The sequence below is a fragment of the Bactrocera dorsalis genome, chromosome 5 (assembly GCF_023373825.1).
Source record: "Bactrocera dorsalis isolate Fly_Bdor chromosome 5, ASM2337382v1, whole genome shotgun sequence".
Classification (NCBI taxonomy): domain Eukaryota; kingdom Metazoa; phylum Arthropoda; class Insecta; order Diptera; family Tephritidae; genus Bactrocera; species Bactrocera dorsalis.
Genome location: NC_064307.1, coordinates 5,293,127 through 5,315,724, shown reverse-complemented (window position 1 = coordinate 5,315,724; position 22,598 = coordinate 5,293,127). Strand labels below are relative to the sequence as shown.

Below are 22,598 nucleotides of genomic sequence, written 5' to 3'. Positions count from 1 at the left end.
AAAGAACGGATTTACAACTGCGGTACAGTAGTATTAATCCCTTAAGATGTTCTTGTAGATAAATTTACTTTTGTTCTTCAGGTCAGCCGCGAGCGTGTGAAAGTCACCCTAAAATAGGTACTACTTTTTACGTGCAAGCGGAGGAATTGCTTCGTTCAAGCAAGGGCCAGAGTATAAATAACTGGCTGCAATGAACGGAATTTCACAGTTGTTGGCGAGAGGTTGTGTTGAATGCAATTATATTGTGAAAATATACGAGTCAAGAGGAGGAAATTGGAAGCTGATTTATATGTGTACCAGAAGTGAGCTGAGTCATCAAAATTGAAGGCCAACAAAGTTTGAAGGTGTGTGTATATGTGCATTGCAAATATATAAAAATCAGAACAAAGAAAAAAGAGCAAACAGTGCCTAGTGTTAATAACGGTCGTGGCAAATTAAATTTCTTTTCAAAATGGTTACAACTTGTGGAAATGTTTTTGTTGAACAAGATCCAACAACGCTTTGCGGATGGGTTCGTAATTTCCGTATCAAACGATCAGAAATGAAAAGAAAGTTGCGTGGCAATTTACGCGTCAATGCGATGTTGAATACAGCTCTTTTGAGTGCGGAAGCTGAATTACGTCGCAAGCAGAGAGAACGTTTTCGTCGTTGGGCCGAGTTCCAAACGAAACTAGACGGTAGTTACGCCATCAGCAGTTATGTGAAGGGAAAGGTGTCTGAAGAGGAGGAAGCTGAACGCCAGAAAAAGGTGGATAATTTGTGGAAAAGTGAACTTAGTGACTTGGATTCCTTTATGCGATCGCTGAGTAGCAGTACTAATAAAGATTGCGATGTAAAATGCGCATTTAAAAATGAATATAATGTAAAAAGTGATAATTGCAATGTGTTACAAAGTATTGCAGTAGTTAGTTAATAGTTTTAATTGCAGATGTCTGAATTGTGTATTTGTAGTATAGTTTTATCAAGCAAGTTTTTCATTTGCAGTCAATGAAGCATCGTACAAAGTGTTCCATAATGTGAAAATGAAAACCGTGTGAGTTGACATGACACCATTTTCTGGTAGAGAAAGCCAAAGCCAACGAGACTGGGCTGGGCGAACCCGAGCCGAGTTTTGGGAGCTACGTACGCACGACTGATGTGTGGATGATCAGCTCAGATATTACTCAATCGGTTCGTAAAACTAATATTTAAACAAAACTATATAAATTGCGATGTTTATAGTATATGAGTATCTAATTTTAACACAAAGCAAAATTGTAAAGCCATCGCCATTTTGTGTATATAACAATCGATATTGTATTCACTTCGGAAGTCGACTTCGGCAATTATGCCGAAAGATGTGTATACATAAGACTTCGGAGTGTGTCGTGTATTGTACACATGACTAATTTACTCGATAATTTCAGTCACCTTTTGATGTTATGTAAAAGCTTATTTCGCGATTTCAACATAATACGTAAATTCGAGAAGATTTAAACGCAAGTATATAAATATATACAATCAAATATATACTTTAAATGTATAACAGTTCACTATGATGTAGGGATGGCAGATGATGAGATGTATAACAGTTCGCAATATAATAGAATGAGCAAAAGAGATGGCACCATACGCTTTACATATTTGCTTTGAGTTGACGTAGGTTAACTGCTAGTGCAATTAATACACGAGGTGTACCTGAGAAGTTTGTCTGATTCATATTGAATCAATTGTGATGTTTCTAGATAAAAGTAAGGATGTAAAGAATATTTCTTTTCAAGTTTTTTATACAAATTTATACAGAATTGATTTGGAAAAAATATAATAAAAAAGTATTTAAATTAATACAAAAAATTTGTAGTGTAAATTTATTTTTGAAGCATTAAAAAACAACCATAAATGATATTTTGTTTTACAGTTCGTTTTTTGCCGATAAAAGATGATAAATCGGGGGAAGTATTTGATCCAACAACAGAGTGAGTGAGCTAAAACAATGAGAATGAGAACATAGAAATTCTACACAAATTGCTGTGGGTGCTAATTCGGATCTATTCGGAATATGAAAGTGGCGGAAGCGACGGTATGTGCTGGTGTGATGTGCTGCTGTAGTTTGTTTATCAGTTGCACGTGCTGTTCCTCACGTAGTACACCCAACATCGATGTTGAAGAATTGGTGGTGACGTTTTGAGAGAATGGGCAACAAAATGTGTTTGCAGCCGGGACATCAAAAGAAAGCCATACTCGTGCGTTAACCAAAACAGCATAATTTCCAGAAACGAATATGTGGAACATGAAGGGACAAAATAGCAAACAACCAACATATGGTTGCGAAGGGTATTTACAAATATTTTCGAAGAACAATTAGCTTTAAAATTTCAGCAATGCGAGGCAGTTGAACGTGCCTGCTCGCATTTAAAACCAACGTACATATATATCATACAACAAAACATCGTGGGGAATAATTTTATATATCAAGCGGATAACGGAAATAATCATCGTTCTACTCTCTTAAAACTATTTTTTACCTATGGCTGTAAAACGTTGTGACCCTTTCCCTGATAAAGATCAACATGACGTAAGCCAAATGGATTTCCTCTTTAAACACTTATCGTTAATTTACAGAATCCGGAATGTTGAAATTGAATCTTATCTGCTGGCTAGTGGCTGCCGAAACATCCATCTCGTTTTTTTTTCTGTTCTTCGTTTTTTTTTTCCTCTGTTTACGATTTTGTTACAGCGATACGACAGTTGAACGGTTCCTGTATGTATCGGTTGACCAATGGTAAAGAGCTGATCAACAATTTCCAAGTCTTGAGAATGTGTTGAGAGAAAACGTTCCCCGATTGGGAAAAATCAAATAACCAGCACCTATTAGGAATACATAAACAAAGCACAGGGATTTGTGTATTACGAAAATACCAAACACATATTTTCTACTCATCTAGAGAACGAACGAGTTACCTCTAGAGTTTTCTTTTCGATTTTTCAGTGATACTGCGCAATATTGCGAATTGCATACGGTCAATTTGGCAGATAGATCCTCTCCATGCCTTTGAAATGGTGGCGACGAGGTGGTGAGGTTAGGTCCATCATATCTTGCACTAATTTCTACCATTACAGCATCAATAATGGGAATCAAAGACAAGTTATAGGCCTTAAATCTCATCAGAACTGCCAGCGGGTAATTCAACGGCCTAATTTTTTTTAGTATTTCTTTTAGCAATGCGTCACAGTAGAACGTGCCTGTACGCATCTAACTTCTGTAAACAGCTGTGAAGCTTAACGAAATTGTCATCACCTTAGAGACATTGAGAGCATCCCATAATTTCTATCTAATTCAATTGTAAGAGCAAATGCAATTTTATTTGACTAATACCCAATTTATAGGAAGCACTAAGAGTACGATCAACTTTTGTAATACTGCTTTGTTACGGCACAGTTGGACTTTTATAAAAACAACCAGGAGAAAACTTTGAATACCTTAAGAACACCACTTAACAGCACGAGTTTCAACTTGAAGCCGATTGTAAGACATTTGCAATTTTAAATTTGACTAATACATAATTCATAGGAAACGATAACTAAACAATTGCACTGCAAGGATACATTTTATTTTGTCAATCACCAACCTACTACAAACCCATGGAAATCTAAATACTGTTCTGAACATAAGGGCTAAAACATGTAAAAATGGCAAAAGGGAATCATGCCAAGACAATACCATATACACAGGAGTTGTCAACGAAGGTTAGGTTGATTTATATACCTGTAGTAATGTTATTTCACAGTTATTGCACGAAGAGCGTTGGAGGGACGAGATATCTACTATATCTGGTTGAATGCCAAGATTTCGGTCCGTTAAATTGGATAACCAAAACGAAAGGTTTACTTACCCAACCTTAATAAGTACTTAATAATCAATTGCCGATTGTTTATATTATGACTGTTATACCATAAACCACGCGATAGAGAAGAAATTTCCATATTTTACAGCGGTACGTCGCAGTTGATCGGTGCCTGCGTGTGCCCGTGTGTAGCTTACTAGGAAGTTTTTCTAAAGCAGCTTAACAGATTTAGACCTTAAAAATTTCCGACGGAGTCACAAACAGCAACTATTCACCATGCAACAGTAAGAAACTGTTTCCTTGCCATATATTAATGCATTTCTTATAGATTTCACAAACTCGATGTTCTAAGGATTGGATCCTACATCTTGCTTACACAGAAGAAGAAACATTATCTGCATTTAATTTTACTATCTGGACAGTAAAATTACAAAACATAAATTCTGAATTAGTATGCCAAAGACACAGTTATATGTCCAAATTTTTTTACAGAATCTTACCTGGCCTTTGCATGAAAGGGATGAAAATAGGTTATTGGCAAAAAGGGAATCACGCCAACAACAGGTGCAATGCATCAAACAATTTTTACGATAGAGACACCACCAATTTTATGCAAGAGGTTAGATGAAAATCTTTGTACAACTAAAGCACGAGATATTCGATATTTTCCAGCTTTGAAAGGCACAACGACATTTTTTACACAACTTCTGGGGATTTAATTTTTTTTTTTTTAGCAAATTGGAAAATTTATTTTATATATATTCTTCGAAAACATACGACTTTTCTCATTATAATTTGTAGCGATATAACGTAGTTGATCTGTTCCTGCGTATATCTCATCTGTATACTGGCTATAGGGAATCAAGCCATACGACACTCGGTAATTAGTACGCCCGTCATGTGAAACATCGGTTTATGAGCAGTGAAAGGGCATCCAAATTGAAATAACGGTTCCCGTGGATATCTTCCACTTGAAACTGGTAAAACCAAAATGTCTCGATTTTTAAACATCATGTAAACATATCTACACACGATTTTACTTGCGAATTTATTTTCGCGGCATCAAAAACAACGAAATAGTTTATTTATTACAGCGATATAATACAGTTGAACGGTACCTGTATGTATCTACAGTGAATAATAATCGGTCGACTCTTTGCCAACTAAAAGCCTGTTAGAGAAACCCATCAAGAGTAAACGGCAATTTACGGTGGTGCAATTCTGTATTGCTTCATCAGGCAGTTGAGGAAACTGAAGGTGCTTTGAAAATGAATCTTTCCTTCAATTAAAAATTTATTTGCAGTTTGATGAAATTTCGTCCAACTTCTTGGTAATGTCGTAAGAGAAACTAACTATGGCCAGATGTTTCACCATTATCAGTATTTTCGAAATAGTGGGCACGAGCTTCCACTCCCCTTACCATTATGTTGCAACTTGCAGAATTTCCTCGGGCCTATTTTTTTTTTATTAAGGAAGTGCATCAGCGAGACTTAAATCTTCAACTAAATGAGGTGTTTGCTTGAATTACCCGTTTTTGTTAAACACTCTATTTGCAGTAAATAATTCAATTCATTGTTAACATACAAATGGCGGCATTGTACGCATCCAGATGATCGTTAAAGGGAATCGAACGATACAACTAGAAGTGGCCGTCCATATACATACATATATACTGCTAATCATTGTAATCATGACAGTCTTGTTCCAATTGTACGTTATCTGGTAATTGAAGGACAAGCTGTAAATCGTACCTCAGAATACCTCAAATACAACGTCGTTGGTCTTCCGTTTCCTTTTGTAATGTGCGAATCCGTACGAGTCGCCGCTCGGCCAATTCCTGGCATTGAGCGATGGCAAGGAGTTCTGATGAGTCTGTCCCCGAATGTGGGCGAAGAAATGTTTCTAAAGGGAATCAAAGAAACACGCGTAAGACTTGTTACGGTTCGTTCTGTTAGTATAAAATTATATATTTACAGGTCTCATGTGACTTAACGAGTCCACAGTAAGAAACGATTTCAGCCACTGAATGTGGTTTGCAGATGGTCTCGCAAAGGCTCATTAAAGATGTTTATCAATCCAAACCACAATAGCCCTAGTTAACATATTAATTATGTAACTGCTCATTCTATAATGCCTGGACATATGAAAATTGTACACATAAAAATTGATGAAATCCATGTTTACACGATTAGTGTTTTTTGTTACAATTACTTTTCTGTTAAAATACCTTAAAAGATAATTGTATCCAAGCATTATTCTACTTGACCAAATGTTATCAAATTTTATCAAACTTTCTGTTATAATATCTAAGTTGAATTGTTTGTCACCTACGATGTTTGTAGAAATCTAATAATTTTATCTGATTGTAAATTATAACGACTGTACGAAGAAGTAGTCGATCCACTAATATGCCGAGTGCATTAAAAAAATGTGAAGAAATTTAAATTCATATTCTAATACACATGTAAACCAAGAAGAAAAATCTCATGTAAATTGTGACAGTTTATTTTGACTGAAATATCGCAAATATTTTTGCAATGTAATATTCAAAATTTTTGAAAGATACTCTGTAAACTCATTCTTTATATATATTTTTTTTTAAATCTTACCTTGTAATTTGACATGTAACATTTTTGAATGAATGTAATTTTAATACCTTTATTAATTAACTTGGCACACGGCACGAAAGCAGTGAAAACTACATACTTCCACCACAAGATCAATGCATTCCTTGGTGACCGGTGCGTGAGAGAGAGAGAAAGATGTCATTTTGTCATACAAAGGGTTTTGCAGTCTGAGCATCATTTTGAGAGCAGAGATCTCGTCTTATCCTTTTGGGTTAATTCTTAACTACACAACACACATCCATCCGATTGCAAGAGAGATGCAGAGATAAAGGGAGAAAAGGCAGGAAAGAGTGCAAGATATAGAAAGCTTAGTTCATATAGGGAAAACATCGTGATCAGCTGTTCCATTTGGGAAATCGAACTAATTTGGTGGAATGCGTGGAAGATTCTATTGGTTCTTTAATATTCTTCGGCCGTACCATCTAAGCCGCATTCGCATCAAACCAATAAGTTGCAAGTGCTTTATACAGCGCCTCACATTCAAATTCCATCCTTCAGTTCTTGTGTGGCATACACAACTTTTGCAAGTCGGCAGAGCTACACACAATCTCGTCCAATCTAGTTCGTCCTGGTCACATGTTTACGTGCACATGCAACCTCATCTAGCGTCTTTTATTGCACTTAACTGCAAGCCTGCGCGCATACACACACTGCTCGTATTAACGCACAATTTATCAACACACAACCACAAGCCTTCATTACCACCAGAAATAGCGACCAGAGTCTACTGAATAGCCAGAGCAATTGCCTTCCAAGCGTTTTGCAGAGATAATAATATCTACGTTGATGCCGAATCCATTAAATTACCTATTAATTGCTGAAAGGTAATTTCGCCCATTTGTTACCGATCGGATTGTACAACTCCGTCGAGAGAGGATTGAGTACACATACACAAACATGCTTATGTATACCATTCGAGTGCTGGCTTCATGGTTGTGGTCTGGTTAGTGTGAATTAAATGTGTGGTCCGTGTGCGTTCTGTTGCAAAGGTTAGAACTTTGCGGCTTCATCAGAGGTTGGTACGGTGGCATGTGTGACGTAGCTTTGCAGAAAGTATGAGGGCAATATACTGTTCGACCGCTCCATCTTTTGTTTACCACGACTGGCATATCTTTTCGTAACTTCTGAGAGTATGAGCGTTTTGTCCGATATTCATCTTCATCGTTCTTATTTCATCACTAACTGGGAGAGGCAGAGAGAAGACAGTTCTAGAAACCCCTTAAACAAACACCTATGAATCTTTTTTCGAGACGTCAGTTTTTCCGTTTATCTTCACGACTTAATTGAGTTTAATTGGGAAGGCAAAAATTAAATTAGCAAACAAACATCGTAATCAACAAGAGTTGAGGACAGCGTGGGATTCCAAAGCATTGACGGCGGCGAGGGATACCAAGTTTTGACGGCAGCGAGGGATACCAAGTGTTGACGGCAGCGAGGGATACCAAGTGTTGACGGCAGCGAGGGATTCCAAGTTGTGACTGCGGCGTGGGATTCCAAGTGTTGACGGCAGCGGGGGATTCCTCATCGTGGGACTCGGCGGTTCATCGAGGGGTTGTAGTTTTGGTTTTTGCGGCGAATTAGAGTAGACGGCGGCGTGGGAAAACATGTTTAGACGGCAGCGAGGGATTCCAAGTTGTGACGGCGGCGTGGGATTCCAAGTTGTGACGGCGGCGAGGGATTCCAAGTTGTGACGGCAGCGAGGGACTCCCAAGTTGTGACGGCAGCGAGGGATTCCAAGTTGTGACGGCAGCGAGGGATACCAAGTTATGACGGCGGCGTGGGATACAAAGTTGAGACTGCAGCGTGGGAACCAAGATTTGACGGCGGCGAGGGATACTTTACTACGGCGTGGGAAATTCATCGATGGAAATATCAACGTACTTATTGTACTTTCGTCCTGTCTGTTATCTTCATTTGATCCGCTCCTTTTGCATTATGGTTCCCTTTAACGAAGCTTTTCTGTACATGGAATATATGAGTCAACAAAACTCCACTCATTCATAAAAATCCGTACACTGATTAAGAGAGCAACTGAAGGTTTTTTGGCTATACAAAATCGAAATTCCGCATTTGAGAATGTATTCCGTACATTCCACTATGCTTCATAAGATTTTTGAGGGGACCGCCATTTTAAGCACCATTTAAGCAAATTGTGTAGAATTATAGGCAGGACCATTTATATTTGAATTTGAATTTGTGTTTGTTTTTATTTATGAATAAATGTGTAATGTTTTTTGAAAAAAAGGACTTGTAAATGTTTTGAATATGAATAAACAATATCCACAATAAATAGGACCTGATTCCAATTTATAAATAAATCTTTTGTTTTAATTAGCGGAAAAAATTTCGGGTGAGATGTTTTTCAGGTATGAGCTATTTAAATTCAATTTCCACCACAGCCGGCCCTGTTTTACCGGAATTGACCCGGGTTTTATCCGGCCAAGGGCCGTACTTCCGGAGGTCAGTAAGTTCTAGAGTAAGATTGTCAGCATTGAAGCAACGCCCTGTAAAAGTGTTGCTTCGTATCCTCCAGACTCGTGCCGGCATTGAGCCTTGAGGAATTTTTCTGCTTCTGCGCTGGTAGACCACTTTGGTTACGTGTAACACATGCAATGGATGGAGCCATTTTAAGACCTGTTCAGATAGTAAGACACGGATTGGGTCGCGAGTTACGTGACCTAATGCCATCACATTACAGGGAACCTAGCCTCTACGGCTTTGTAACCTTTACCAATTTCGTGCACTGCACCGCCATTCCACGCGAGTGACCAATAAGGGACCTCTACGGTCCATAGAAGTTTAAACAGGTAGAATGACTCCCATTCTGACCACTCACGACGAACTCGGATTTTGCAATTCAACTGCAACGGACTCCGGAGCAAGATCGATAGGTGCAGTCCAATAAACTAAGTTAAACAGCCGTTCAGATCTTCAGACTTGTGCAGGTTTCTACATATCTCGCTAAAGGGACAATGGTGGAGAGATAGCCTTCATACTGCACACTGTGTGACATCGTCTTATCGATGGCGACACCGGCCGCAGAAATAGTACCCTAGAAGGTTAGCGTACAGCTATCCTCAGTTACATGCTCGAACATAGGTGCGCTACTTCGTGCTGAATACCGACTTAATAGCTCGCCAGATTTTGTTATTGCTAGTGGTGGTCTGATAAATAGCATAACTTGACGACATATGCTAACTCTCGCTTTGGAACATCTGCCCAGGATTATCTCGATCGAAAAACTTCCCTAGTTTATTTCTTTGACAACCACACCTTCGATAACTTTAATAAAGCCCACTGGATTGGCTTCACAGAATTTACCGAGAGCACCTCACCCCTCTACCCATCTCTACGGACATTATCGTTGGCGAACGTCAACTTCGCAAGGTGATCTTAGCTATTACTGTTCGCTTGAGCGCTGCTGTAAAAATCGCGGAGTTCCGCCCAAAAGGTGCTTTCGCAGAAATCATCCTTGCAGTCACCTGGTTATAGCAGAATGGTCTCCTAGGAGCATCAAGAGATCTCTCAACTACGCCGTCTGCATAAAATAATCCACCGACCAGAATTTGAGCGCAACAAACTTCAGGCTGACCGCCCTTCACAGTGGAGCCATTAACACCTTCACCAACTTCCTTTCCTTGAAAGGCGTATTTGCAGTCAAACCATCACCCATTTCAGACGAAGAGTTCGAGTTGCCACGAGAATCGAGAGTGATGCTTGCGCAGCTTCGTTCTGGATACTGTAGCAGATTAAACTCCTACTTATCCCGAATTGGCCTTGAGATATCAAACATATGTCCAGCGTGTACCGCATGACCACTTATTTGCATGCCCGGCTAACCCTCCAAAGCTGACACCCTTCCCTCAGTGTTACAGCCTCGTCGAAGCAAAACGTTTCCTGGGTCTACCATTAGATGACCTCGACGACAACTTGTCTAATCCTTACTGTTCTAACGTGGACTAGGTAAACGTTAAAGCATCACCAACGACATACAGCTTGGCTTCAGTAAGTATACAGAACTTGACGGATCTAATTAAGTATAGGTTGAGATATTTATGCCGAGAGCTGTGAAGGAAATCTGTGTCCAATAGTTTGAAATTTGTCTATGAACACACCAACTGTGTAAGGCTACTGGACTGTAGTTTTATTTATTTGTTTGACTCTGTAACAGTACTGTTGTGTTGAGGGCTACGGAAGACAGTATGGGGATGTTCGAGCCAGCTGATGCCTTGCTATACTGCCGAAGTGATTGAGACTCGAACATCCCCTATAGTTGGAAACCGCTAATAAGAAAATTGTGTGCTGGTAATACAATTTTAGTTTTTTATTGGTAGGAACTTATCTCAATTGGAAATTATTTCAAAGTAATATAAGTATTTCAAAGTAAATTATTTCAAACAAATAGTTTTCTGTAAGGATGTGCGCTATAAGTTCAATTAAGCTGTCCACTCGGGATATTCCAACCAGTATTTGTTGTATTTTTGTGTCCAGAGGCACTACCAGCTAACGGTTGTGGACCTAAATTGGACGCAATAGCGACACCTAGATGCCAAATGGGATCTGAATTGGATCCATTATTCACCTGTGGCAGGAAACCTCTGTTAGGGTTAATGTTGCTTACACCGCCTTTCCAATTTGTAGAGTTTGCTGAGTTGCTTGGCGCCACCCAAACGGAATTGGTGGGAGCAAATTGTCCACCACCGTCGTTGTTAATTGGTTGCGTGCTGATTGGGATATTTTGCGTCCAGTTTCTTCGATGTGAATGATGATTATGCCATGGTCTTCCTGGTCGGTGATGTGGATGCCAGTAATTAGGATTGGTGTGATTTTGGTGATCAACCGTCTGATTGGGTCGGTGATGTGATTGCCAGTTATTAGGACGGTGATGTGTTGCATTATGCCGTCCGCTATTCCCCGCCGTGGAATTGTGATGATGATGATGCGAACCGTACCGCGGTTGTGGCAGACCGTCTATGTGGTAAATCAAACAAACGCAGAAAAATGCTGCAATGTATAGAAAGGTGTCACGTTATAAATCGCTAAAACCAATTGGGCTCACACTGTAACAAGACTACTGAGGCGTACTGTTAATATTCGCTTTTTGAAGGAATATTTTCTTATGAGAACATTTCAAGAATATCTTTAAACATTTTTAGAGTGATTTCCTTTTTTATTTTAGAACACTAGTTAGCCCGGAAGCGAGGAATTTGGCCTGAGTCAAAGATTTTCCAAAAATAAGAAAGCAGATATGCTCCAACCTGTTTTTGGCACCTCTGGATGGAAATCAGGCTACGATTGGTATTACCATTATTACACAAATGCAACTCATTTCCAAAACTCCCCTAATACAGTATACAAGGCTGTATATTTATATAGTTTATAACACGTACCCACTATAACTTTAAATTCGTTTGAAATCTTCATCTTGAATTAATTTTTTAAGAAAGCAACCAGCTTGGGATGCTGATAACTACTAAAATATTTGTGCTCAAATCAGCGCTTTTTAATTATAATGATTTTTAGATTGCAAATATACGCAAATGCCTGAATCCATAGATAAGCAACTACCCGATAGGGAAATCTACTATTTTAGCATCGCGATCATGAATTTTCAAGCTTCCAAGCTGTCAGTATTCAAATTCTTTCGGAAAAGCATGAAAATCGCAAATTACATTAGTCCACGAGTCGCGGTTTTCAGTGTACATTTAAATCTCGAGCTTGCTGGTTGCAACTATGGTTAAGGAACGTGCCATCAGGCAGTCGTCCAATGTGAAAGCTGTCACATGATCTCTGTTTGAACCAAAAAACTATCGCTGGCATCGACTGTTCCGACGTTGGATTTTTGGGAAGTTCTCACAGTTCATATGTAGTTAACACTATTCAACGCTTTGTGAGCATCTGTTTACTGAAAATCAGAAGAGCGGGTTTACGGGCTCCTTCATGACCCATGAGTGAAAGAACCTGGAAAAAGTAGCGGGGCGATTTGTCCATAAAGTTTTCCACCAGGGTAATACAAGTCGGCTCCTTATCTATTACGTTGTCATTGGCGTTCTTAGCACACTTATTTACTTAATTACGTATGTATGTACTTACTTGTATATTTATTTATCTTGTTATTTTTTGAAGTTGCAGTGAAATTTCTTCTTCAGGAACAATAATAAATTAATCTAAGAAGGGAGTGCAAATGTCATTTTGGTCTATAATTTTGCTTTTTTTTTCAATTTAGAAAAATTTTAAAAAGTCACCAAGCCTTTCTTTTTTTATACAATCCAGCAGTAGTTATAGAATCTAGCGAATATTGGAAATACATTTTTTTAATTTTAACTTTTAATCATTTTGAATTGCTTTCAGCGGATTTTTTGTTTGCGCAGCGTGTACGCTTTCGTATCTCGCTAAATGTTTATGTATGCTTTTAGATTTTGGCATTAATCTCTTATCTCTTCCAATATTTGTACGCGATGGAATTATTATTGTTTATTTTATAATAATTCCCCAGGCGATTATTAGAGCTTTTCAAATAAATTCAAATCCTATGACTGTATATACATATGTATGCCCATATTTGAGGAAGCATGTGTGATAAGACTCGGGGATTTTGCTTCTGATGGGCGAAAACAAATTTAAGTATTTAAGCTTGCCATTATATAACGAACGTTTCTATAATCCAAGTAACTATAAAATTGTATTTGTTTAAAAATTGCCTTTATTACGGATATAGTTCTTAATATTACGTCTTCATTACGGGTATATTTCTTAATAATACGCATTATATATCTTCCGCACAAGATAGTGAGGCCAGTTGTTCACAATCTCATATCGAAAAAAAAAACAATCGTCAAGAAATAACAGAGAAACTACGGATTCGCATGACTTTGCTGAACGAAAATCACGGGTAGTTCCAATGCTGATCAAAGTCTACCTCTCGACGCGCTTAACCCCACAAGAGAAGAAAAATGGTATGTTACTTTAGTTCAGGAAGTAAAATTGCGTGCTATTAGCATTTTGCGTGGACACATAATTAAGTTACTTTGATTCTTAAAGAAGTATTCTTCTTCTTTATTGGTGTAGACATAGCTTACGCGGTTATAGCCTTCTCATTGGGGTTTTTTTTACGTAGCAGGTCTCAAATCCAGCACACATCGTGGGGAGAGATGATTCGTCTTCTTACTTTAGCTCGCCTTTAAACGGTTGTTTTTGGGCCCCCAGAGGTTACTTGGTCTAAGACTGGAAGTCAAGGGCTGCTTGAGCCATTTGTAAAATAATCATTTCTGACCACTCTGAGGTGAATGGCGCTCAGAGGACTTTCCTCACTTGCGTGTACTTCTACATATGGCTCCATTCTCCAAAGAAGAATTAGATAGTTTTATAGTTCAGTTCGTTTAATAAAAATTGTATTTTAAAACTGCGAAAAGGCGCTTTGTAGAAAATAATTTCCATGGACGAATTGCACTATCAAAAGTCTTAGAAAAAATGATATCTAGGAGGCTTATGTTGTACCTTCACACAAACAAGCTACTTTCGAGCAACCAAACCGCTTTCATACCTGGAAACAACACTACCAACGCATTACTTCGCCTAGATGAACATATCGCAGATATTCCCAACAACAATTTCAAGACGAAACATTATAATATACACTCGCTTTCGCCTAGGGCACACACGGTTAACGCACAAGTTCCTTTTTCAAAGAGGCAGCCCACAAACTCGTCAATTCTGCAACGATGGGATACTTTCTATCAAACATATCGTCTCAAGCTGTACTGCAGTTAACTCAATAAGACAATCTACAACAAACCGCACAATAGAAGAACTTCTTTCAGAAGTAAACGAAGAAAACATAAAGAGATTTATATACATTATAAGCAAAATGAGTTTGTACTTTGAAATATAAATGTTTTACTATTATCAAAACCATAATAACGTAAAGCTGATGGCTTAACCGCTAGTGCTATATATATATATTAATTGTAATTGTATTCAATTAATAATAATAATAATAATAATAATAATATAATTTTTGAATATGTCGGCGCACCCTAATAGTGTGTGGATATTGGATATTGACACCGAGATAGACGATCATCCAATTAAAGCAGAGACGATTAAGCAAGGTTTTAAACTTGCAGCAGAATAGGAAAATTATTTTGTAGCAAATGATACTGATGCCGAACGTGCACGAATTTTTCAAAAAGAATTGAGTCTCTGTATTTTAAGATATAAAGAACTACATCGGAATTTATTGGGTCCAAAAAGAAGCATTCAAACAAAATTAACTGAATTGCACCATAAATTCAGTTAATTTTGTCAGTCGGAGATGCTTAGTCAATCAGAACATCAATCCATAGTTCATACTATTCATATATCAGCGCCGGCCATCAAAATAAGCGGCTAAGAATAATTTCCACTACGGATAATGACAGTGATTGAACAGCATTCAACGGTTTTTTTTTTCAATAAATCTACCTATTTTCTATTTCCTTCTCTTTTATATATGGTTTTTGTTTTGTATTTTTTATTTTGTTATGAATGAATAAATCATATGTATGAAATTTGAAACTGATTGTATTGTTTTTGAATATTTTTTTGCGCGCATATTTTGTTATACGCGATATTTTTTATATTCGGAACCAATTCGTCAGTTAATATAGGAAAACTAACCATTTTTACGCGATTTTTTTTTACGCGATTAGTGGCAGAACCAATAATCGCGTAAAAAAAGGACTGAGTGTATATTATAATATTCGCACTTCCGGTTGACTTAATTTGTATACATACTTTTATACGTACTGCGTCTACCAATTAGGATGTGCTTTTGAAAGCTCCTAACGCCATGTTTGTTTACTATTTGTGTTAAACTTTGTCAGTGGTCTCAATAAGGTTTTCCATTTCAGCATGTCACGTTTCACTTTGTTAGACCGCTTGGAAATTGATCAAGATTATTACGCAAATTCGAGTTCTTGGAAAAACTTACGTTCAACGAAAAAACATTCTCTCAGTTGAAGCTCATTTCTGGCTTAATGGCTTCGTCAGCAAACAAAGTTGTTCCTATCGGGGTAAGACAAATCCTCGTGTGGCTCAGGAAAAACAATTGCATCCTCAACAATTTACCGTTATAATGGAGATTGTGGTATGGCGGCATAATCGGTCCTTGTTTCTTTTGAAATGTGGCAGGAAATGTCGTTACAATAGCGAGTGTTACAACAAAATGTTGACTGACGTTTTTCCCGGAATTTGATGATCCCAAAATATATGCATAGATTTCTTCATTCATCAACTTAATACTAGAAAAAGCATTTAATTGAGTTACATATCACAGAACCTTCAGCTAAAAAACATTAGCAAATAACGGCCTGAAGTGTCTCGGAAAAAAGGGTAGCAATGGAGAGTGTCACCAAAAACCCAAGCGACTTCACTTCTACTGGGCGCCAGGATCCAAAGGCGGCGAGAGCAAAGAGATATTGGACGGGTTAGCCAAGAGTGGCGTATGTGATCAACATCGGAAAACCCGTGCATTGCCCTGCCACATGGCAAAAAAAAAACATGTCAGGTACAAAACTGTGAAAATTCTGTGTCGGGAATATATAATTATACGAAGTACCAAATGGCATTCGATAGATTGGGCTGTAGGCACATGATTAGAATACTCACTGGTCACAGCCTGGTAACACCAGTGTCTGCAGAATGAGTTTGATAGATCGAGGAGACTGCAAGAAATGTCAAAAAAACACTGGATCATATCTTGTTTACGTGTTCTGCAATGCTTTAAGCATTTGGTGGCCAGGCGGTGTGAGGCGTTAAAAGAGGTATGTATTGTTAGTAAGACCACAAAGACTGTTGAAGTTTTCGTAACTACTCCTCATTGACTTCGCAACGGAACTCCATCTGGTGGCACAAAGGACCTAATCTCAACCCCTCTGAGGAGATTTCCATAGCACATTTAGCTGAAACATTGTACCCACATACTTGTATATGCGCTTTCTTTCATCAGTGTCTCTTTTTATATTCTCAAGCTTCTTACCTTATATTCGTGAATAGCAAACCAGTTTAATTTTGAAAACATTTAACTGAAAATTCAAATAGAAGTTTACTTTTCGACACAAAAAACAAAAACATATATAAAAAACAGGTATCACCATATTTATTGACTATTGGCGATATAACAAGAACACTGAATATTTAAAACAAATTATTATAAACTAAATAGCTATCACTCTGTAAACAGTTAGAGAGGGAAATTGTACGCAAATCAGTTCGGTAGCTCCCAAAGTAGCATAGAAATATACACATCATATGAATACATATACATTTGTGCCCAGGTATCCTCATTGTATTGCATTGTAGTTACCCGCGTTGCATTGGAAAGAGACCTTCGCAGGCGCCGCGACGCACAATCTGGATATCTGCAGAGATTAAAAACAGTTATGAGATTATTGATAACTGTTGGTATTATTGGTAAGTTTGCTGTATATTTGTATGAGTCAAAGAATGATTTGATAATTTGATTGATAGTAAACTGTTCTGAGCTTCTGTTCCTTCTTAGCGCTATATGACAAGTCAAGCGTTCTACAAGTTATCAGGCGCCCCGATTTTGTATCCATTTTCATAGCGCTGCCTGTCTAAGTTAGACCGCCATTGGTAAAAACGTGTATTAGTGTTTCAAATAATGCTTTGATCGACTTGGAATCCCTGAGAGAACACGCGGTAGTCACGCGCTAAACACATAAACAAAATGCATAAAAAACAACGGACGTGACTTGAACCCATGCGTGGCTTGGAGGCCTTTATGCGAAAGTGCAGCGTGCGAAGTGATGGTGTGGCTTAAAGTACAATCTCAATGACAACAGACAAGAATGCTCAAGGTAAGGCAGCAGCAGGTTCGCACAACAGGTTCGGTTGATGAGATATGCTTATTTGCGGTTGTCTATGTGTGTGTACCGTTACATATAAGTATATGCAGTGAAGAAGATCTTGTTCACTTATTTAAATATAATTACACATAACCATGCATGCATTGCAAAAAGTGCGTAATTTAGGCGTACACGCACACATACAGAGATCGCCGAGGCTTACTCACCTGCACCGCACTGTCGCGCACAGTCGAACTTCTGCGGATTCTGATATTGCTGCTGATTGCTCGCACACACCGGATTGTACTCGGAGGTGGTGGGGCAGCTGCCAAAACAATTCAGGAATTGAGGCGAAGCCGTCGTCGGCGCCGTAAACGGTGCTATGGTTGCAACAATGGGTTGATTGTTAATGAAAACGATATTTGGCGCAGCATTGGCGTTTGCTTGTTGACCGTTAGATGGTGATGGTGTAGTAGTTGTTGTGCTGGTGGATGCTTGTCTCCTATCATTGCTAAATATCAGCGGTTCGCCCGGACCGGGGCGTCCCCACTGTGGGCGCGGTAAAGGGTTCGGTCCAAAATTAAAGTCCACTGGTGTGAAGAAAGGATTGTCGCCACCGAAGTCAGAAAAAATTTGACGCCTCGCCCGTTGTTTGTTGCTGGCTGCCACACTGCGCTGCTCAGTTGGCGCGCTGTACGCTGGGACGGCTAACATTAACACCACTGCATGATAATAAGGGCAGATTTCACAATTCAATAACTAAATATTTGGTTTTATTTCATGATTCACCACAAACCTGAGTAAAGACAACAACTATTTGTAAACAACATTTTGTTTTAGCTCAATTATAATAATTCCAGGTTGTCTCCAAGTCTTCACACGTCCATATGCCTTGGCCGACTGCTTTGCTGCTCAGTGCTCCACTGTGTATAAGTAACATTTTGCTCAGCGAGTTGAAAGAGCAACCTGAAAAGACACTCGAGCGAGATTTAACTGCCGAGCCAACTTGAAATAAAAAAAACAAGTTAGGAGACGTATTACGAGTATATACGCGTTTCCATATTTTTCATTATGAATGAATAGATATGCCGTGCTCTCTTTTAAGCTTGCATCAGAGGCGTATTAACTTGTGAATCCACATGAAAAAGCCCACTGCCACTCATGTCAACTCCGGCAGCATCTCATTTCAGTATCTCAACTTGAACTTGGCTCAGTATTCATAGCTTATACATATGTACATATGTGTATATGTATATATATATATAAAGCTTAATAAATGTAAAGATTATTACGATTTTAATGGTGCTGGTAGTAAAAATTCAGTTCATTAGAAGCAGCAATTAGATATACAAACCATATTTTATAGCAAGGTATATATAGTAAATTAATTGCTGCTCGTTCGTCTCGATAAACACCTGAAATGGCTGAACCTAACTGGCAGATGTTCAATTTGAAAGCTTTGTGGAAGTCTCAGGAAATCGTAAAGGTCAAGACATTTCTCTCCTTCTTTCCTTACAAGAAAAGGAACTGCCGTAATGAGGTGCGAGATATTTTATTTTGATAAAATTCGTATTGCACTGACTGAAAATAAAGTGAAGAGGCTTAGAATGGAATGATAGCAAAATGGAATTTACAGTTTGTGCCAAAGCGGTCTCCTCTGTAGACCTCAAAGAGTTGGTCTAGTGGCTGATGCCCAGAACATATTGAATTTAGGGAGAGAACATTTCTTTAGTCCGCTGAATAGCAGTGAAAGTATGTATAACACCAAGAGATGGCGAACTAGATTCCACAGTCCAATAACGATGAAATGGATGTCCCATTATCCGACTATGAAGAGGTTCGAATAGTAATTATTCGCTTGGAAAACAATAAAGCCGATGCGAAGAACTAGCAAGGTGCATGCATCAGCTTCTTTGCAGGATGTGGTCTTAGAAAAGACCGTGAAAAGAACATCGACACTCTAAAACTTCGTCGATTTTAAAGCCGCCTTTGACTGCACGAAAAGAAGCTTTCTCTATGCCGCTATGTTTCAATTTGGTATCTCCACAAAACTAATACGGCTGTCTAAACTGACGTTGTGCAACTCCCAAAGCTCCATCAAGATCGGGAAGAACCTCTCCAAGCCATCATCATCGCCCATCATTCTCGTCCTGCTATGTGGTGCGGTCCCATGAACAATGACATGATCTGATAAGTTGGCGTTAGGAATAATCGAGGTAAAGGTTTTGCGGAAGATTTATGTTCCTTTGTGGTATTTAAGCGGCGAAAACCTCAGTCGGTAAAACGATGAACTGTAAGAGATATAGTGCGAAATCTAGATCATGTTGTCCGGTTGGATGAGAACACTTCAGCTTTGAAAGTTTTCGATTCAGTATCCACCGGTAGAAGACGAGGCAGACCTCTATTCAGTAGGAAATTGGCGTCTCCAGTTGTCGCCAAATAAAGCAGAGGAGAAACCAATGGCGCATTGCTGTTAACTCGGCTATACATAAGCGAACCGAATTCACGCGTCCATGGAATATAGTACATGGTACATTTGTCAGACAAAGATTGAAGGAATATGATTTTGGATGATAATTCCGTAAATGTTTGATTATTTTTTTTAATTACAAGGTGATAAACTGTTGAAATGAAATGCAAAAATGATTATTAATAATTTTTTATTCAACTGAAGAGCTGTGGAGAGAGATGTTCCCATTAACTAGAAGAGAATTATGTGGAAAATTGCATTTATAGATCTAAAGAGGTGTTTAATGTTGTAAAAATATTTTTTTTTCAAAGTTAAAAATTAAGTTTTTGTAGTTATAACGGGTGCTTGTGTTAATCACTTAGGCAATGTGAAGAATATTATACGAAGTGGCAGTCAGTCGTGGTTGAGGCATAGTAGCAATCGGTGATATGTGTTTCATTGAATTCTCCCATTGCTTGTAGCTTGAAGGACGTTTTTGCCAGCCAATTAACGCTGCAGAATATGGAAGAGTGTTTTTTTAAATATGTTAGAATTATTGGCATATTAGGGTGAACGCTATTTGTAACTTTTCATATATATAGTATAACCAATGCGTAACTATTAAAGGACGTTGAATGGATCAACTTAGAGGTGAAATTTCTTAAAATAATAATAAATAATAAAATATCAGCAATATTTTTCAGTAATCTATTTGAAAAATTGGAATTTTGAAAGTTTTGAAAAGCGACACCCTAACCAAAATATACGTACAATTTGAGGTTCTTGGAAAAGAGGTATTGACTGCACTCTTGCTTCTGTCTGCCGTTGGTTGGCATGCATTGTCAGAACTCTGGGGTTGCGCTAAATTACTGACATCGGCTGACATCGTTGCTCGCTGACTGTTTGGATTTTCCGCTTTTCGCAGGCATTTTAAAATGTGTGTTTCACTGCGCTTGCGACCGCAACGACATTTCGCTAGCAATGAGTTGTACATGTCCGGCGAGACGAAGTATGAGTCACCATTGCCCGTATATTTGTAAGGGCAGAGCTCTAGATTAAGAGCACAAGATCAACATAATTTATTTATGGCCAGCAATTTACAAACCTTTGTTTTTCAGTATATCCTGCAGCTGTTGATTGACCTCGTTTTGATTGTAGAACCTGTTCAACTTTTCATCACCAAGCTTAGCCCATTTCTTCTGGAAATTGCGACGCGCCAAATGCTCTATTTTCGCCTGCTCTTTCCTATCGAATTTTGGGTGCACATGTAGTAGCCTTTTAGTTGATCGAAATTTCGACTTTTTATTACTCACCCGATTCCTAGTTGCTTAGCGGGATCCATTGGAAAGTATATTTCCAAAACTGTGTTGCCGTTATGTGGTTACTCTCGCTGGATGAAACGACAAGTGTATAATAAATAAACAGTTATTTCAACGGTTCAGTGTTTTTCCACCGATTGTTGCCCACGGCAGCGTTTTATTTATTTTGGTTGCCTTAGCTGCTAATAGTTAGGGGGATTTTATTTTGTTTCATGCAATCAAAACAACCAATTTTAAAAAACAACAATTTCTAGAAAACCACCACAAAATTTTACAGAAAACGATCTTTGACCCACGGAACTGACAATAGGTAAAATTGCTTTTTTGGTAAAACAAAAAAATCACGATATTTTCAAACAATTGTTTCAAATAAAATTCAAAATTTCAAATAAAAGAAAATGTTTGTGCTGCAATGCCAGACTGATAAAACCTAGTCTTAAACGTAAAATTTTCTTATTCCACTCAAAAATCAAGTCTTCAAACGAATTAGGCGATCAAATGAAAATAAATGAGCAGCTTCTTGGAGAGAAGGAAGTATCTTGATGCTAATTATAGTGAAAACAGACACTCCTTTACCAATCCGAAGAAAAGCTCACTGTGCCTCTTCTCCAGCGACTTCTCCCAATCCCATTGTTCTCGGTAAGTGAGCAACTAATAGCTCTACAGCCTCTACAGCAATATTAGGCAACCGATGTCTTACCTGCTCTTTGGCCTCAGCTTTTTTATCAAGGATGGTCTCTAGGTATTTCACCTTATCTACATGTTGTTGCGTGAGCTACCAAATGAGGAGAGAGACATATCTGGGATCTTATACCTCCTGAAATAAAACCATTTCAGTTTTACTAAGCCGTTTCTATCAGTCCAGATAGATACCACGTCGAGATACCTTTCGGATAGCTCTTAGATGTTAATTTAAAAATTTCCTGTAACCATAAGGATAACGACGTCAGCATAGACTATCATGCGATTGCCTCACTCATAGAGTTCTTTAATTAGGACGTTAACTACTAAGATCCAAAGCAGTAGAGAAAGCACCCCATCATGCGGCGTAAACCTGTTAACTTTTCGAGATATCTTTGTACGCTCGCTCCGCCATAACCAGAGAAGACTATGAATGAGGTGCTTGAGGTTCGATTTCACGCTAAACATTTCAAGTGCTTTAACCGCCGCGTCCAGTCACAAATTGTTGAAGGCGCTCCCGATTTTGAAAAAGATAATTGTAGCAAACTCCTTGTGCAGTAGGGTTCCCTCCCTCCATGACACAACGTGCAAAACAGTTTTGACTGATCTCCCTTTAAAAAATGCATGCTTACCCTTCGGTAGTTTGCTCCTAATGTACAGATCCATGAGTCTCTTCATCGTTTCAACAGAAACAAGGAAAAGGTAATTTGCTTAAAATCACAGTCCCGACGTGAGAGCTATTTTCGGTCTTCCGTATGAATGTCACCTTAACCAGTCTCCAGGCTTTCGGAACATGACCTAATCGATATCATCAAGCTCCCGAGACTTGAGAGTTTTGAATGACTTCAGCG

General features: G+C 38.4%; 4 protein-coding genes and 1 long non-coding RNA gene across 6 annotated transcripts; 2 read left to right on the top strand and 3 right to left on the bottom strand.

The window, feature by feature from the left end:
• Positions 1-7: 7 nt before the first annotated feature.
• LOC105226470 (uncharacterized) lies at positions 8-8,698 on the top strand. 2 transcript variants are annotated; one of them, XR_007422981.1, is made up of 5 exons: positions 8-22; positions 82-344; positions 985-1,170; positions 1,898-2,059; positions 2,125-8,698. It is a non-coding gene; the product is annotated as an uncharacterized LOC105226470 (long non-coding RNA). The 2 variants fall into 2 exon arrangements; XR_852602.4 differs by having other exon boundaries at positions 1,898-8,698.
• LOC105226469 (uncharacterized) lies at positions 351-978 on the top strand. The gene has a single exon (XM_011205349.2). It carries the CDS (start codon positions 452-454, stop codon positions 911-913), a length of 462 nt encoding a protein of 153 aa, XP_011203651.2. The 5' UTR covers positions 351-451; the 3' UTR covers positions 914-978.
• Positions 8,699-10,754: 2,056 nt separating the features above from the next.
• On the bottom strand, positions 10,755-11,967 carry LOC105226471 (probable serine/threonine-protein kinase fhkB). Its single transcript, XM_011205350.4, has 2 exons — positions 11,842-11,967; positions 10,755-11,455 (listed from the first exon to the last, which is right to left on the bottom strand). The coding sequence occupies exons 1-2, from the start codon at positions 11,873-11,875 to the stop codon at positions 10,884-10,886; spliced, it is 606 nt and encodes a 201-aa protein (XP_011203652.2). The 5' UTR covers positions 11,876-11,967; the 3' UTR covers positions 10,755-10,883.
• A 4,596-nt stretch (positions 11,968-16,563) lies between these two features.
• LOC105226472 (uncharacterized) lies at positions 16,564-18,327 on the bottom strand. The gene is made up of 3 exons (XM_011205351.4): positions 18,095-18,327; positions 17,526-18,020; positions 16,564-16,851 (listed from the first exon to the last, which is right to left on the bottom strand). Exons 1-3 carry the CDS (start codon positions 18,126-18,128, stop codon positions 16,793-16,795), a joined length of 588 nt encoding a protein of 195 aa, XP_011203653.2. The 5' UTR covers positions 18,129-18,327; the 3' UTR covers positions 16,564-16,792.
• Positions 18,328-19,625: 1,298 nt separating this feature from the next.
• Positions 19,626-21,454, bottom strand: LOC105226473 (uncharacterized). The gene is made up of 4 exons (XM_011205352.4): positions 21,061-21,454; positions 20,853-20,992; positions 20,519-20,797; positions 19,626-20,260 (listed from the first exon to the last, which is right to left on the bottom strand). The coding sequence occupies exons 1-4, from the start codon at positions 21,087-21,089 to the stop codon at positions 20,127-20,129; spliced, it is 582 nt and encodes a 193-aa protein (XP_011203654.2). The 5' UTR covers positions 21,090-21,454; the 3' UTR covers positions 19,626-20,126.
• Positions 21,455-22,598: the final 1,144 nt, after the last annotated feature.